Here is a 13629-nt window from a genome sequence, read left to right on the forward strand (position 1 = left end):
TCACCACCTAAGCCTCCATGTAACATACGCCAATATAATGACAGATCATTTGACCTGGAAATGATAAATGAAGAGTGGCGTCCTACTTGGCCCAGCTGGGTGCCACTGAACATGTGAGCAGCAGGAAGCCAATGTTCTGCACACAGGAAACGCAAAAAGTGACCCATCGTGCAAGACGGTGAGGAAAGACAAGCGCGAAAAGAGGACGGTGATGAAACCATGACACCATGTGCCGCTGTGTCAAATTCGGTTTTGCACTTCAGAGAGGAAACGGCCCGGGGCGTCACAAAAAATAATGAGGCATGTGCGTGAAAGTCAGTTTTCGGGACAAGGATTTTTTTCACAGCTGACACGAGAAAGTTTCTTCTTTTTTAAAAGTGTAACTGGGGTTGGTCAGGCCCTGCTGTTTACTTTACAGTACAGTACAGTATTGTAGATGGCAAATATTGATATTGTAATTAAGAGCAGCGCTGCTCAAAAGTTACCTGGCCGAAGAAGAGGGAGTTTACGGCGTTAAAGTTACGTTAGGAGATGATCCATCCACGTTCAATACACACAGACTTTATGCCCTTTGTTCTCTATGTTGTGAATAAATAGACAGATATCGTCTCGCGATGTACCGATTATCACAGTCGTATCGTGATAATATTGGTATCATGAATCGTGTATCGTATCGCGACGTACCCTGCGATTCCCAAATGCTCTAGAGCGACGGTGTCAAACTAGTGCCCCCATCAATTACATGCGGCCCACCAATTAATATCTTGTTATAATGAAAACATGAGGTGAAAGAATATAGACAGAATATAATGCTAAATGTATATTTGTATATTTGCTGTAATAAGACATTTGTCTTATTACAAATTTTCACATTATTAAATGCATTACATTCAACATAAAATGACATAAATAATATATGAGCTTGTTGGGTGTTTTAATTACAGTTGTGCACATTATTATTTAGTTGATTTTGGGTGTTTTTGCATCCGAAATATGTTATTATTGTAAACAATACACAGTTCCATGTCAAAACAAGCACTTTTACTTTGAAATTCAGTGAAATATCATCATGAATATCTCTATTGCACTATAATTCTAAGGTCATATATATATATATATATATATATATATATATATATATATATATATATATATCTACATATGTATATATATTACGTATATATGTGTATATATAAATATATGTATATATATACACATATATATATACATACACACACAGTATATATATACATATATAAAATAATTTATTATATATCTATAAAAAGGTTATAACTAAAAACATAACATACATTTTACAGATAAGATTACTATCTACTTTAACGAGACAAACAAACCTACAGGAGAACATTTCAAGTCTGACAGGTGTGTGAAACACTCTCTGCAGTTCCTGTGAACGACTGAATATTTTTCACAGGCGAGGCAACGTAACCGCTTTACTTTTCTGTTCAGTTCACGAGCATTAAATGCTTCTTTTTCATTGGCTACTGGCCAGACTGTGGTTTGCGCTTCACATTACCACAAATTCTGACCTGAAACACCTCTTATGGCTGCTGTAAAGCCGACAACTCAAATCAAAGACTAGCGCAGGACACGCCCTCTCTTGTCCTCAGTTAGTACATGGTGTACAAAGAGACAGAATGTTATTGAGGTGCAAATAAGTAATAATTATAACATTTTAAAATAATTTAGGAATTTATATTTCATCAGTTACACAGAAAAATGTTTTTGTTTAAGTTAAATACTGCACTACTAGAGTATAATAGTAAAATACTCTCATTTAAAAAGTTGGATTCGAGATGATTTATTTTGTAGCTTTTTTCCACTTATCAATTTCCATTTACATAAGTATTTATATTTTCTTAATAATAATTTCAGGTTTTATATCTTACGCGATGTCATTATTGATGTAGTTACTAACATTGATCATCAGAAAAAGTATATGCTTCTTTTTCTTCCACACCTGCTTTTACAGTCGTTGCTAATTTACTAATAAAAAGCACTGGAAAATAGCAAAAAGAGTTTTAGTTTTTTAGTTAACTTTTTTTTTTTTTACTTTTACTTTCATTTTTTTAAACACATATTAAAACAAACTAAAAAAATGGGGAGAAAAATAGTTTGGTTTTGAGTGAACAGACCCTTTAAGATTAGAAATTAGGCCTCCATTCATGCTCTCATGATGTAATCAGACAGCCAATAATTCAGCACAAATTCAAACTCTTGGTTTTGAATATGAAATGTCACTAAAATTACAATAAGGTTGGTATAATCTGTGTTAACAGCGTAAACTGTAATTGCCTTATCGAAAAGAGAAAAACAATTACGTACGATTTCCAGACAGAAGACATTTTGACACAATGTCACATTAAGAAGATTAAAAAAACAGAACAATTTGAACAATAACAGAAAACCCTCATTTAAGTGTTTCATCTGTACGAAAAGTCCCAATGTCAATCGAGAAAATTGCCCTTAATTAAAAACAAACACGGTGGTTAAGCACTGGGCTGAAACTCTCTGCTGTCAATCAACGCTAACCACATACCAGAATGAGGAAAGACATGTTTTTCTACATGTTCTTCTGAGTAAGTATTCTTTAAAAAGGGTTACTTTATGGTGTTTGTACAAAACTGGCAAGTAAAACAAATAAGTAACACAAATTACAAGTTGTATAATATTTGACCACTGATATGAGAATGTTTCTTTTGATGCAACAAGCTCTCGTTGATGTTTTTGATTTTTTCTGTGTAACCCTAAATCTTTAAATCCCTAAACCTCTGATGAGCGGACTTGTCCGAGCGGGTTTGTCACGTCGTCCTAAAAAACATGCCAATTTGTACTAAACACATCAAGAAATGAAATGTTGTGGCGGATTCAAAACAAAGTGGCCACGGCAACCCTCGTTTTTATTGTATTTCCATTATTTCTTTCAATGTGAACGCTTCTTTTTCTGTTTAGTGTTAGGTGGTTTCATTAAAGTGGTTTCATTTTTTTTTTTATGCAGCAGGTTTTCTCAAGTTTGCTTTGTGGGACTCAAATAGGTAAAAATAAGTAAATAAGTAAGCCTAACCCGTGCCAGGTTTCCTTTGTTAACAGATAAACACAGTACTATTGATATTTCACAGCTTGAAATGGCAATAGTTTTCTTTTTGTAATTCTTAAATTTCACAAAGGCACCAAACTTTAGTTCGTTTATATATATATATATATATATATATGTATATATATATTTAAGTTTTGTATTACTAGAATAGGGGTAGTATTTTTGAAAAAATGTGCTTCCCATCCTCAGTTTCCCCTGAGTTGAGATATATTTTCTTTGTTAGGTGCCCACCGGTGACAGTCCTGTTAGCATAACTGTTAGCAAATATGGCGGACACTGTTTACATTCAGGGAATGAGGTTCCGTCCCCCTACGAGTGGGTCTAGAAAGTGCGGAATTAGCAAGCCTCGGACCAAGTGTCACTGGTGGACATGTAACAATAAAAAGAATGAAGATAGAAAATGAAATGAATAAATACTACCCCTATTCTAGTAATACAAAGCTAAATGCTAATCGGTGAAGTATTCCTTTAACAATCTTAACTGGAAACTGGAACAAAGGCTTTAATGAGTGGAACATTTAGATACACGGACAGGAAATGAAGGGAAATCAATGTTTTTACCACCATTTCAGGATGAAAAATAATTAATGCATTTCACAGAGGATTTAACGTAATCATTTGTACAGGATTAGATAATAATCAGATTATGTGTCCAGATCGAGAATGACCTATAATAAGTTCATGTCTGTTGTTCAGTGGAAACTTTAGAGCACACGACAACGCAAACATGGAAGGAAAGCTAATCTGTCGGTTTCCAAACGTGCAGAGGCACAACTTCACCATTCCACCGCCTTCCTTTGTCCTTAAATTGCTGACCTAATTCAAACTGTACTTAACTGTTTGGCAATGTTGTTGTTTTTCTCTCCCAACTCTGGAAAGAATAATGTTAATATCGTTAAAAGCTGCTATGAACCTGCTACACAGAGGAAAAATCAACAACAACAACTACAGGCTGTGAAAATATGTAGATTTTAGCTTGTCCACAACAACAAAAAACAAAAAACTACAAAGGAGACAAACAAAAAGTCTGGAAAGTCAGTGAAATGCAGCGAAATGTTCATATTGTCTTGTATTTGGTTGACTAAAGCAGACAATCAAGAGTATAAAGTATTGTTTAGAAGCAGTAATGTACTTAAACTGACAGATACAGACCCGTGTTGCACTTTAAACAACTCAAACAAAGTTCCTTTTTTTTGGGATCTGTTTTGATTTCCAACTCATTGCTCCTCAGCCAAGTCTACCATACATCTAGGTCACTACGGCCTGACCTACTTCCAGCTTCCTAGCTTTATGTAATAGTTGAGAGAACAGTTACATAATCACAGGAGGAGGCCCTGCCTGCCTGTCATGTGTCTCATCATCACAAAGAGCCAGCAGCAGCAGCAGCAGCAGCACAATGAAACACAGCATGGTTTTCTAAGGCTTCCAGACACAAAATGGCCCCGAATCAAATGAATGGCCCTTGTGTGCGTTTGTGTGTAAAGTTTAGACTTCTGTTCCCTTCTCTGAAGTTTCTGGAGGGAAAAGTAAGAAATCCTCAGTCCAGATGTGTGTCATGCAGAAGTAACCATTGAACTATGTTTTGGAATTTCAATACAAAGACATACACATGTGTGTTGGATGTGAAAAGAAATTATACAATATAAGTACAATAAAAGGACATAAGGACCAAAAACAGACTTGCTTATTTAATCAAATAAATAAAATCTGGATTTTCGTTAAGTTCCTTATATTTCCAAATTTCTGGTTTTGGTTCAGTTTTAAACTGCACAAATAATATTCAAAGCAAGAAATAACCTAATTTCAATTAATGTTTTAAAAGGGAAGGGGGGTAATATATAAGAACAACTTTACCCATGAATTAAAGCAAAGTAAGAACATACATCAGTTTAAATAAATATAAGATCAAAAGCACTTTTTACTCTTCAATTTAAAAACTGATGTTTTAAAACATAACCTGATTTTTGTCAACTCCGTCTGACACAGTATAAAAAGTATGTTATTTTGATTTAATGAATTCAACAAGTGTGTTAATTGAAAGTATCTCTTCTTTTTTTTTAAAGACAAAAGGTGATGACAAAACTGATGAAAAAGGAAACTGATTACAAATATTTTAAACCTGAACCTTACTTTCCTAACTTATTTGAGGCTTAGAGCCCTCACGGGCAGTGGGCACGCACTTTTCAGCTCCGTCAGCTTAACGTTAACACCATCAGATATAAAACCTGACGGAGGTGACAAAATAAAGTGCTTTTCCAATTGAATCATGCCATATAAACTGTCGCCATTTTGATTTTCCTCAGCAATTACCTGTTAGTATAGTTATGGATAACAATTGGAAGATAAGTTAAACAAACATTGTTTGCTGAAAATATTAAAAATAAATAACTTATGAGACCGTGTCCTACTGCTGCATATACGTACAGGTGCTGGTCATATAATTAGAATATCATCAAAAAATTGATTTATGTCGGTAATTCCATTCAAAAAGTGAAACATTCATTCCACTCAGACTGATATATTTCAAGTGTTTATTGCTTTAAATTTTGATGATTATTACTGAGAACTAATGAAAATCCCAAATTTAGTATCTCAGAAAATTTGAATATTACTTAAGACCAATACAAAAAATGTTTTTTAGAAATGTTGGCTAACTGAAAAGTATGAACATGGGAAGTATGAGCATGTACAGCACTCAACACTGAGTTGGGGCTCCTTTTGCCTGAATTACTGCAGCAATGCGACGTGGCATGGAGTCGATCAGTCTGTGGCACTGCTCAGGTGTTATGAGAGCAAAATTTACTTTCATCAGAGAACGCTACTTTGGACCACTCAGCAGCAGTCCAGTCCCTCTTGTCTTTAGCCCAGGTGAGACGCTTCTGACGCTGTCTCTTGTTCAAGAGTGGCTTGACACAAGGAATGCGACAGCTGAAACCCATGTCTTGCATACGTCTGTGCGTGGTGGTTCTTGAAGCACTGACTCCAGCTGCAGTCCACTCTTTGTGAATCTTCACCACATTTTTGAATGGGTTTTGTTTCACAATCCTCTCCAGGGTGCGGTTATCCCTATTGCTGGTACATTTTTTTTCTACCACATCTTTTCCTTCCCTTCGCCTCTCTATTCATTTGCTTGGACACAGAGCTCTGTGAACAGCCAGCCTCTGACCTTTTGTGTCTTGCCCTCCTTGTGCAAGGTGTCAATGGTCTATCAAGTCAGCAGTCTTCTCCATGATTGCGTAGCCTACAGAATTAGACTGAGAGACCATTTAAAGGCCTTATTAGGTGTTTTGAGTTAATTAGCTGATTAGAGGGAGGCACCAGGTGTCTTCAATATTGAACCTTTTCACAATATTCTAATTTTCTGAGATGCTGAATTTGGGTATTTCATTAGTTGTCAGCTAAATCATCAAAATTAAAAGCAAAAAAATCACGAGATATATCAGTCTGTGTGGAATGAATGTATACATTATGCAAGTTTCACTTTTTGAATGGAATTACTGACATAAATCAACTTTTTGATGATATTCTAATGATATGACCAGCACCTGTAAATATATAGGAAATTCATTTCATGATTATACACGGGCCTTACTTTCAAAGTCTCTTAAAAATAATGAATGTCTTTATTTTAATTTCCAGTTGTGTGTGATATGAATGGGGAAGGAACATATAAGTTTATACTTCGTCAACAAACAAACAACATCAAATCAACTATACTAGTACTAATTACTACTACTACTAATTACTACATTTTCAGGAAACTTTCAATACAATTATGAGGGAATTATGAGTATTTTTACTCAATAACGTACTGCATTTATTGAACTTACAGTTAAGATGCACAATTTATGAAGAAAATGCACCTGAAATTACTGCAATAACAGCAATAACAAAATAATTCACAGTATCCCACTGGCATAAAAGAAACATTCTGGTTTCCCAACATTAGAAGCTGAGCCCACTCACCATAATCTCTGACCTAATTTCAAGGATTTGGACAAATCCAGATGCCTTATCAATGACACGAACGTACAACATAACAGATGGTGGGACAGAGAGGCCTCATGGTTCAATTACCCGTCTGATATTGGTTATTAAACCAAACTATAGCAACAGTGTGAGTCGATGCAGGAAATGTGATACAACAGATCCATATTATTACAAGAAGATCACCATCGACTACGACCACTCAGACAAAGAAAATTCAACTATCCATAAGGAGCATCTGTACTTCTGTAGGAAGGAAAATTATGCATGTCTCCATTAAAGCTAGAACCAATGTCGACCACATCTCTAAATACAGAGAACACACTATTTGTTTTTCATTCTTCACATTTTCTTTCAGCCACAGCAAATATTTCACCACAGAACTTGTTTCTCATGCGGAAAATTTGCCTGAAAATGACTCACCGTCATATTGTCACATGGACCTCAGCTGACCCCCTTTTAGCCGTGTGGTTATTGACTTTTTATCAAGTTGCTTTTCCTCTTCATGTCAACATGGAATACGCTGTGGATGTTTTTGGAGGATGTTTGACGTCATTCTCTGAAAGCGTTTCGCCAAACACCAGGGGATTTTGTGTGACTGATGCACAGTCATCCTCTCATCAGGTTAACTAATTGACACAATTAGGAATTCAAGCTGCACGCTGAGATATTTTCCTTCATGTCGCATGATACAACTCCATTTTGCTGTAACTGTAACAGTAAGAGTGAGTGAAATCACACTTGCCCTCGTCTTACCTCATCTTCCTCTCTCATGTCGTCTATGAGCTCCATCACCTTGACGAAGTGCTGGCAGCGGAGTGAATGATCGACAGTGTGAGTGGGAAGCACCTTGTGCTGCCAGTGTCTCCATTCCCACAAAGACAACTCTCTGGACGGCCGTCCACTTTTGTTAAGTTCCTATTATTTAAATATTAAAAGACAAAATAGAAATAAACAAAATTCAGTGAAATATAAGCATTCCCCAAGTAACTCATGTATGAATAAAGGAGTCCATATAGTCAACATTTAAGATGCTGTAATGTTTATTAGAAGGTATTACTGCTTCAAGTATGTTGCTTGACTATAATTTTTTATTGTGTAGATGGATGTTATAGCTACTTTAAAATATGCTTATATGCTTTGTTTAGACTGTCCTAAACTCTTTGTTGGTGGGGTTTGGATGCATATTTCAATAGCTGTAATATTGTAAACGAAGAATCATATTCAAAACCAAGGCTGTGGAATGTTGTAGGTTTAGAATTAGGCAGTTGTGGCAACTTGTGTTGATGTAGACTGTTACCTTTATTTTTTTATCTATTTAAGTAAGTAAGTGCAACTGGAGCTCATTAAGTGAATTATTTTCTTCTTCATCTGTGCAGAAGACAAAGATTAAGTCGGACAGAAAGACAACCTGAGGTGGTGCTTCGCTGGGTATGGACATGAAGTGCGACTGCTTCAGGGTCGGATGAGCGTCATCCTCTTGTAGTCTCAGGGTGGACGCCCACGTGGAATATTCTGCGCTGCTCAGGAAGCCGTCCGACGTTGCCCTGCCCTGCCGAACTGACACAGTCGACACACAAGCTTCAGAGACCCAGGTCTGGTTCTTTCGATCGAGGGAGCATTTTTCACCTCTTGCTGTACACTCACCGGCCAGTTTATGAGGCACACTTGTTTTGACTGCTTGTTAATGCAAATATCTAATCAACCAATCACACGTAGACATGATCAAGGCAAACTGAGCATCAGAATGGATAAGATGATTTCAGAAACTGCTGAACCACTGGGCCTGGGACACACAACCATCTCTAAGGTTTACAAGAAAATGGTCTAAAAAAATGCTCTGATGATACCAGAGGTCAAAGGAGAACAGCCAGACTGGTTGGGAGAAAGGCAACTCAAATAACCACCTGTTACATACGACGGGCTACAATAGCAGAAGCCACACTGGGTGCCACTCCTGGCGTTATATAAGGTGCTCTGTGTACCTAATGAAGTGGCCAGTGAGTGTTTACTCCTGCAGAGATTCTTACTCAGGTTTTGAGGGTGGATGAGTGAGACGCGTCCCTCAGAGTGGGACCGCCGACCTCCACCGGACGACCTTCTGTTCTCCCGCTGGTCAAACTGGCCACACGTAATGTGCATCTTGTGCAAGGTGGGGTTTAATCCCTCCGGCAGCATGCGAGGACTGCTGGGGTACATGTGGAACCCAGTTCTGTTGCCAATGATGGACTTGTACACACTCCGCTTGTTGCTCTGGCTCTGGTTGTACGTCTGAGGGTCACAAAAGCTACCATTTAGATCATTTTGGGGACATGGTCGCACGAGTCAGGACATGAGCATCACTTTGTGCTCTCGCCGACACTCACCCTCTCCTCGCGTCCCTCAGCCAGGATGACAACAATTCGTCCCTGGCGCTTACGTCCAGTACGTCCCATCCGCTGCACAAGGCGAATCGGATTCTTCTGCGCATCAAAGCAGACAATAAGGTCCACCTCTCCGATGTCCAACCCCTCTTCCCCGACACAGGTCGACACCAGTGTGTTAAAGCCTCCCTGCCGGAACCTGTGCACCACCTAAAGCATGAGTGACAAGAGAAACAACGCTATAAATACAGTGGTTCACTTAATAATAGTGTCTGGTCTGTTTTTAACACATGCATGACAAGACTGTACATGCAAGCACATTCCTACATAGTGTATTCAGGGGAAACGGAACACAATGTACGCGTGAAGAAAGAGCGATGTCAGGCACGGAGCAGTGAAATCACAGACTTTTTTTTCTACTACTGCGTGACTATGTCTTATCTACAATGATTACTATAATTCAACCTGCAGTTAAGCTTTGATGAATCAATAATACATTGACTTTCCAGGGCTTAACACTTCATAATGAGTTTAATTTCTCAAGCAGGTTTGGACATTTATTACTGGAAAATGTTATAACGTAATTGTTATGGTTAAAACCATAACAACGATAAGTGTCATCACAATAGTTAGACTTTACCTCCAGCTGTTCCTTTTGGGTGAACCCTTTGACCCCCTTCCCAGCTGAGGCCTGGCCCATGAAGGTCATGACCTTGATCATCGGGGCATGGCGGTTCAACATGTCTGCGATCTCCTGAACGCTTTCCCGGAAAGATGAAAATATCATCACGCGTGTGTTTTCTGCACGAAGACATGAACCCAAGACAGAGAAAAATGAACAAACACTTGAACGCAGAGAACATCTGAGATCGTTTTTTCTCCAAATATAATACAATAGTTTGATTTAATAAAGTGAATACATTGATTTCAAAATCTATTTTGATGTTTGCTTTCAAGTTTAGGATGAAGTTAATGGTTTTCTGTGTGTACACGGACAAGGACATGGATTTAAACTCCGTCAATGCAATGCTTTTTCAACGCTGTAATTAGAACACAAAGACAATTATTCATTCATATCAACGTCAGAACAATCAGTCCACAGATGAGTCACAGCACTGAAGTAAGTTAATCACCATTACAGTCTGCTGAGCTCTCGGCCCACAGACTGAAGTGCTGCAGTACGACCCCCTCCAGTTTCTCCAGTTTGGGGTGACTGTAAATGAACGGCTCATCTGGACCTAGAAAGACAAATCACAGAGGACAAGAGTCAACCGGATGCAGGTGTATTGGTACTCGAAACAAACCAAATTAAAACTGCAGTGCATAGATATTAAATATAAACAAACCGGGCTCAAATTAGTGCACACAATGCTAATTAAGCATTGTTAGTTAATCAGCTCCACACAACTCTATCTGTGTTTCTCAGTATAGTTGTCGTTAGCTCTCTTGTTGCCTGGTGACGCGCCCACATTGCACACAGAAAGCAATTTATTTCACGTCAAAACATACAGAAGCAATACAGCGCGAGTTAAAGGAGGCAGCTGCAAAGAGGTTGGAGTATGAATGAAAACACAGCAGTTTGACGGAATAGTTGCCGTTTGCTCCGCCCACCACTGTGCTGCCAGGATACACACTCAGGTCTGCTAGTTTTGCTTGATAAAGCCTGTTTTCAGACGAAGGACGCGGAATACAAACGATGATACATCCTTCCTGTTTTACGTAGACCAAGCAGAGTAAAAAATAATGACGTCACGGCAACAAAAATCACCACTGTTGCGTACTGCAGCTTTAAGAACGTCTCATCCAACAGACAGAAATGTAACTGAAATGTTGTGATGAGTAAAAAGCTCTCATACCAGCAGATGGCTTTACAAACATTGCTTCCATCTCACAGTAGAGGTCCATGAAGACGGGCGTCCTCTGCAGCTCGTTCCTCGCCCTGGACATTTCTGAAGCAAACGACACATGAACAGTGCTCAATCCAAATCACTCACTGTATGAACACAGGGTACGTGTGCAGCCAAATCAGTGACAGTAAAATGTACAAATATGAGGAGGGAAAGTGACCGACCTCTGGAACCGTCCATGATTCCCTGGATGTAGAAAAACAGTGATCGGAGCCCCATCTGCATCAGCAGCTCATAGCCATGGTACAGACTGATGCAGAGGGCAAAGTCGCCCTCCAGCATTCCCAACTGTGCTCCCTGTAGAGGAGAGAAGGACATGACAGCTGTGAGAGGACTGGTCACATCAGAACTTAAGATTACACAGAAGACTCCAAGGTGTCAAATAATCTTAAAAAGGTGAAGCCTATGTATGTAACTCTATGCATGTTTTAATGTTAGGATTTTACTGCACTACATGCTAACGCCACCTGCCAGTGAGGCTGAAAGGCTGTGTATCATATCATTTAACGCCGTGTCGCACAAAACACGATCCAATCATTCACAGAGTCCGTGCCTTGATTTGCGGAGGTGGGTTTTTGCGAAACTGGTCCCTGGCCAGGATGAGCTGGTATTTGGTAAGAGTCTTCAGGTCTTTGTGGGACATCACCCGGTTCTGGACAAGACGAGACATGAATTTCTCCAGCACCTGTACGGAAAAACAACACACCGTATGTAGGTCATCAGTAATTGGCCATTTCCTGTGTTGGGGGTAATGTCGCGAGCATCCTGCAGCAGTAAACTGGAAAATACACAACATACACAACCTCTGCGTGACCACTTTAAGATACTGCTTTATTGATAGAAAAGACCCTCACTTCAACAAAAGACATTGAATAACACTATAATGTGTTGGATTCATTCAGCCTCTCCCTGGCCTCATTTCTTCATAATGGGAGAAGAGATGGAGGCAGTTTATCAAACACGCAATTTTGACAATATCTATTCATCCTTCCCACTATAGATAATGGGAGGCTGGGTCATTACAATTCCAATTTCAGCTGAGAGGAGTTGCTGCTCTGGAAACCAAACAGAAGAAAATGCTGCCCTGAATGAAAAAAAAAGGGGGGGGGGGCTCACAAGCAATTTAGTTGTTTTGAATTGTAAAAGGTTTTTTATGAAATGCACACAAAACTTAATTAGGTGTGATGCACAAAGAAAGTATGTGAGCTTAAGACAAAACAGAACACAAAGACAGAACTATTCTAATAAAAATGAAACCTACTCTATTTATTTTACACTAAAACTTTAACTTATACGTTGACGTTTCCCAACCACCACTGACGATAATTGATATTAAAAAAGAAAGAATGGAGTTTGTCCTGTTGCACCTCTGTGTTTTTCTCCCAGAGGTGAAATGGGAGCGAACTTCACAAGGCTTAAGAAGACAAAAGAAAAGGTTTATATAACCACCTGTAATTCCTCTGACCTTTAAGAAAACATCAACAGCAATATCACCTAGTCCTAAATGTCCTGCTTGAGCCCATTTTTCATTTCACATGATATGTTTTAAGCCTGAGTGTGGATCACTTACACTGATTGCCAGAGAAGATGAGTTCACCTTCAAGACACAATTCACATGACATTTCTAATATCAATTAATCCGTTTCTGACACAAAGAAATGTGCAAAAATGGTAGCAAGTAGCACAAATCCAAGTGTTATAGTATAGTGAGTAATCATTTTACTGAGGACGGAAACAAACAAAAACAGCCAAGAGCTGGTTAACAACACACAATCCACCCTCACCACCACCCATATCCCTCTCTAGTGAACTGACCAGTGGTGCACAAGGTGGGGATGTGTATACAGCATTCAGAGCTGGATTATGAGATTACAGAGGTCAAAGTCTGGTTGGAGTGAATTTAGAGTGAATTTAAAAAAAACAGAAGAAAAGAAAACAGTATGCCGTTCCTGCTACAATGTCTTTGTGTAACCGTTTTTTTCCTGTACTTTGACTAATCATATCCATAGCCTTTTTGTAACCGTTTTTTTGTTATATTACTTCAGAGAAAGCCAAGAAACCAGAAAACACACACAATGATTATACAAGAAAGCGAGTTCACACTCCAAAGATAACGTGACAGTACAATGTGCTTCAGATCAGATGTCAAAGGAAAAAAGGTGCAAAACAGTCAAATAATCGCTATTTATTAGGTGAAAACTGAGGCGTGAGTCCAGGCGATAGAGATGGAAAATTAAAAACAAACATGGTGGAG

General features: G+C 38.5%; 1 protein-coding gene across 4 annotated transcripts in view; it reads right to left on the reverse strand.

The window, feature by feature from the left end:
- The window catches only part of fancm (FA complementation group M), a 35567-nt gene that overhangs the window by 7773 nt on the left and 14165 nt on the right, over positions 1–13629 (reverse strand). For all 4 annotated transcript variants that reach the window (XM_044047589.1, XM_044047587.1, XM_044047588.1 and 1 more), the window contains 9 exons: positions 11929–12060; positions 11540–11672; positions 11325–11417; positions 10602–10706; positions 10109–10269; positions 9472–9678; positions 9136–9376; positions 8517–8665; positions 7862–8023 (listed from right to left, as the gene is read on the reverse strand). In XM_044047589.1, the coding sequence (XP_043903524.1) occupies positions 7862–8023; positions 8517–8665; positions 9136–9376; positions 9472–9678; positions 10109–10269; positions 10602–10706; positions 11325–11417; positions 11540–11672; positions 11929–12060 (1383 nt within the window). The remainder of the gene's footprint in view (positions 1–7861; positions 8024–8516; positions 8666–9135; positions 9377–9471; positions 9679–10108; positions 10270–10601; positions 10707–11324; positions 11418–11539; positions 11673–11928; positions 12061–13629) is intronic.

The sequence above is a fragment of the Solea senegalensis genome, linkage group LG16 (assembly GCF_019176455.1).
Source record: "Solea senegalensis isolate Sse05_10M linkage group LG16, IFAPA_SoseM_1, whole genome shotgun sequence".
Taxonomy (NCBI): domain Eukaryota; kingdom Metazoa; phylum Chordata; class Actinopteri; order Pleuronectiformes; family Soleidae; genus Solea; species Solea senegalensis.